The following is a 4,139-nucleotide window of genomic DNA, read 5'->3' as shown; positions in this document are numbered from 1 at the left end:
GGTGTAATGGGGTGGGGAATGGGGTGTGTAATGGGCTGTGTAATGGGGTGGGCAAGGGGGGTGCAATAGGGTGGGCAGTGGGGTGGAGAATGGGGGGGAAGGGGGTGGGGAATGGGGTGAGAAATGCGGTGGGGAAGGGGGTGTAAGGGGTGTGTAATGGAGTGTACAAGGGTGGGGGAACGGGGGTGCAATGGGGTGTGCAAGGGGGGTGGGGAATGGGGGGGAATGGGGGGCAATGTGGGGTGCAAGGGGGGAGGAAGAGGGGTGTAATAGGGTGGGCAAGGGGGGTGCAAGGGGGGTGGGGAATGGGGGGAGGAATGGGGTGCAATGGGGTGTGCAATGGGGTGAGCAATGGGGTAGTTAAGGGGGGTGCAAGGGGGGAGGAAGGGGGGTGTAATGGGGTGAGCAATGGGGTGGGTAAAGGGGTGCAAGGGGTGTGTAATGGGGTGTGCATGGGGGGGAATGGGGTGGGCAAGGGGGGTGTAATGGGGTGTGCAATAGGGTGGGCAATGGGGTGTGTAATGGGGTGGGCAAGGGGGTGTGCAAGGGGTGTGTAATGGGGTGGGCAAAGGGGGGACACCGGGGGGTGTGTAATGGGATGTGTAATAGGGTGGGCAATGGGGTGTGCAAGGGGGGGAATGGGGGGCAATGGGTGTGCAAGGGGGGTGCAAGGGGTGTGGAAGGGAGGGGGAAGGGGGGTGTAATGGGGGTGCAACGGGGTGGGGAATGGGGTGTGCAAGGGGGGGGGAATGGAGGGGCAATGGGGTGGGGAATGGGGTGCGTAAGGGGGTGGGCAATGGGGGACAAGGGGGAGTGCAATAGGGTGGGCAAAGGGGGTTGCAAGGGGGAGTGGAAGGGGGGTGCAATGGGGTGTGTAATGGTGTGGGCAATGGGGTGGGCAATGGGGTGTGCAAGGGGGAGAGCACGGGGCACGAGGGGCACCTTGGGGCTGCTGCCAGCTGCTGGGTTCCCCCCCCTTCACGTCCCCGTCCCCCCCCCTTTAACACCCAGGGGTGCACTGCGGGCACTACATCACCTCCCACGGGCTGGCGCTGAACTGCTGCACCGACCTGGCCTGGTTCGAGCACATCGTCCCCTGCGGGCTGGAAGGGATGGGGGTGACCTCGCTGAGCCGCGAGCTGGGCCGCCACGTCCCCGTAGCCGACGTCCTACAACCCTTCCTCCACTGCTTCCAGGAGGTTTTCGGCTGCGCCTTGGTCTTTTCGGATGAACCCGAAGCCTAGGAAGGCACCGGGGGGGTCCCAGCCACCAGCTGGGGGCTCGTCGTGTCCCCCATGGGGTTGCCCCCTGCTTGGTTTTGGGACAGGAGTTTGGCGAACGGGACAGCCCCAAAAACCAAAGTGCCACCGCCGGCCCTATAGGGCACCCAGGGGTGTGCTGATGCTGTGACACCCCCGTGGTTGGGGCTCCTGGAGGTGCTGTGAAAATAATGCTGCTTGGGGTCAGGGACGGATCCCACAAGCCTCAATGGGAACTGGTAGCACTGTGGGAATTACCCCAATTGCAGATTTTGGTTTTTTTTCCCTCTTTTCCCCAAAAAATCCACAATGGGGGTGGATGCGTGCTGACCTCCCCCTAAAACCCACAACCGGGTTGGATGCGTTTTGACCCCTGGGATGAGAAGGAGAGGCCGGGGTGGCTGAAATCTCCGTCTTTGCTCCTGGTGGACAGAAATCGGCAGATTTTATATGAAAAAAAAAACAGCTTTCTGGGAACTTTTGCTGCTCCTTTTGTCCGGAGGAGGGACAGGAAAGCGTGACCGGCAGCGTGGCGGGGTTGGGAAGCGCAAAGCTGGGTGGCTCTCCCGGCCCTATAAAACCGGCATCCGGGCTCGGAGAGGGGGGGGGGGGGACACCACGACGGGATCCTTGAGGGTTTGGGGACGAGTTGGTGGTGGCCCTATTGGGGCTGGGTGGCTTTGGGGCAGGTGGCTCTGCCCCGGGAAGGGGAGGAGGCTGCGGCACTCCCAGCCCGCGATGCTCCAGTCCCGGCTCAGCCTGGCGGCCGTGCAGGCACCGAGAGCACCCGGTGAGTGCCAAAACCTCCCCCCCCCCCCCTTAATTCCCACCCCTACACCTCCTACGATATAGGGACACCCTGGGGTGCACCCCGCTGTAGGGCTCTGTGGGGGAGAAATTAAATTTTTTGGCTGGAAATTCTCCAAATTCGGGCTTCTCCCTGATTTCCAGGTGTTTATAATGACAACGGGGTCCACGGGTGCCCCCCCCCCGAGCCCCTTCCTCCTCCTCCTCGCTGCTGCACCTCGTATTTGGGGGATCCTTTTATTTTTTTTTTTTAGGGGGGAGGCAGCTGCCTGTGCACGGGGGTTTTGGGGTGGGCTGGAAAAGGGGTCCCATGTCCTGGGGGGGGGGGGCTGGAGGGGGTCCGGGACCCAGTTTGTGTGTGGGGATGGAAATTTCGGGGGGGTTGGGGCAGCAACACCCCTTGGGATGGGTCCATGGGGGCGTGCAGGGATCTGTGCCCCCCTGGCTAGGGCTGCTTGGGGTGAATGGGGTGGGTGTTTAGTAGGATCAATCCCAAAGCTGTTTTTTTTTTTAGGGCGGGGGACCCCAGGCAAGTCCTGGCGGGGGCTGGGGGGGACCCCAGGACGTCCCTTGGGCACGAAGGTGACGCCAGCCCGGGGAGGTGTTTGGGGTCGGGACCGATTTCTGTAGGGGAAGTGCTTGGCGGGGGCTCGTCCGTCTGTCTGTCCGTCAGAGGATGTCCTACAGGCATCCGTGCACGTGCAGCGGGTGCTGAACCCAGCCTGCCTTCAAGTGGATTTGACGGAAAACATTAAATACCCTCCCTCAGATTTTTTTTGGGGTCGATGAAGGGAGCAGCACCGAATTAAAATAGTGTTAAATCCCAGGAAGGCACAGGGGGGGACCCGAGCTGGGTGCCCCCAGCTCCCGTGGGCGTCACCGGGGCTCTGCTAATGGGAACGGGGCTGGATTTGGGGTTTTCCTTCCTCCACCGAAACACCCCTCCTCCCCCTCTCCTTGCGCTCCAGGCACCGTTTCGGGGCTCACCCCTGGGTCCACCCCAAAGCTCCCGCACCGCGGGGGCTGACGGCACCCCCCTGTTGCTCAGGCAGGGCGAGGAGATGGAGGATGAGAACGGGACGGAGCCGTGGCACCGGAGCCTGCAGGCGATGCTGGATGCCTTGAACCAAACTCTACACGGGACCCTCCTGCGCCCCGCAGCCCCCCGCAACGCCAGCGCCCGCGGTGCCGGCGGCCGGGACGACAACGCCTACATGTACATCCTCTTCGTCATGACCCTTTTCGCTGCCACCGTGGGCAGCTTGATCCTGGGCTACACCCGGTCCCGCAAGGTGGACAAGCGCAGCGACCCCTACCACGTCTACATCAAGAACCGGGTCTCCATGATCTGACGCTTGCAAAGCCCCAAAACGGGTCAGGGGCCGGGATCCACGCGCCCGGCGCGACCCGCGGGCAGGTCCCGGTGCCGTGGAGCCGTCCCTGCTGGGGACACCGTGGGGACGTGGGGACAACAGGGGCAGCTCCTTTCCCACCGTTCCCATGCCCTGCTGAATTTGGCACGGGCTGTCGAGGAGGAAAATTCGCCTCTTTTCTGCTCTTCGCCCTCCAAAGCGTGCCGTGGGGTGCCAGGAGCTCGGTGACCGTGGGCTCGTGGGTGGGTTTTCCTGCTGCTAAAAGCTGTCGCTGCAAAAACGGTGGCGGGCCTTTGCTGGCGGCGAATTAAAGGAGGTGCCGGTTCCCGAGGGCTCGTGTCTGCTTCTTCTCCAAGCGTGGTGCCCCTCGAGGGCTCGGCGGTGGCCAAAATGGCTTTGTGATGGGACTTGCGCCCCCGAGGGTCCGCCCGGGCTCTGGCCGATGATGCCGGCGCTTTTCCTGCTTCCTTCCTGCGGGGTGCTGCCGGCTGTAGCTTTGGCCTTTTGTACCTCGGCTCCCAAACGTGTTTTCCAAGGGGCAAACGGGAAGGGGACGGGCTTGGACCCTCCTGGGCTCCTCGGCTGCGTCCCCGCTCTTCAAGCAGCCGGGTTTGGGGCTGGCCCACGGGGTGGCGAATGTCCCCGTCCTCCCAAACAGGCTGCTGCAAGGGTACGGGGTAGGGCAGCACCAGCCACCCAG

The 4,139-nt window shown here is 63.1% G+C and overlaps 1 protein-coding gene across 3 annotated transcripts; it reads left to right on the top strand.

Annotated features, from left to right (window-relative positions):
* Nucleotides 1-1,240: 1,240 nt before the first annotated feature.
* KCNE3 (potassium voltage-gated channel subfamily E regulatory subunit 3) lies at nucleotides 1,241-3,762 on the top strand. Of its 3 annotated transcripts, none has more exons than XM_082784599.1 (2): nucleotides 1,241-2,049; nucleotides 3,119-3,762. In XM_082784599.1, exon 2 carries the CDS (start codon nucleotides 3,128-3,130, stop codon nucleotides 3,416-3,418), a length of 291 nt encoding a protein of 96 aa, XP_082640725.1. In that variant the 5' UTR covers nucleotides 1,241-2,049; nucleotides 3,119-3,127; the 3' UTR covers nucleotides 3,419-3,762. The 3 variants fall into 3 exon arrangements, with proteins under 3 accessions (XP_082640725.1, XP_082640724.1, XP_082640723.1); XM_082784598.1 differs by having other exon boundaries at nucleotides 3,115-3,762; XM_082784597.1 differs by having other exon boundaries at nucleotides 3,035-3,762.
* The last annotated feature ends 377 nt before the right edge of the window (nucleotides 3,763-4,139 follow it).

The sequence above is a fragment of the Aythya marila genome (genome assembly GCF_965140915.1).
Source record: "Aythya marila genome assembly, chromosome: 1".
NCBI lineage: Eukaryota > Metazoa > Chordata > Aves > Anseriformes > Anatidae > Aythya > Aythya marila.
This window is presented reverse-complemented; position numbering and strand designations above follow the sequence as displayed.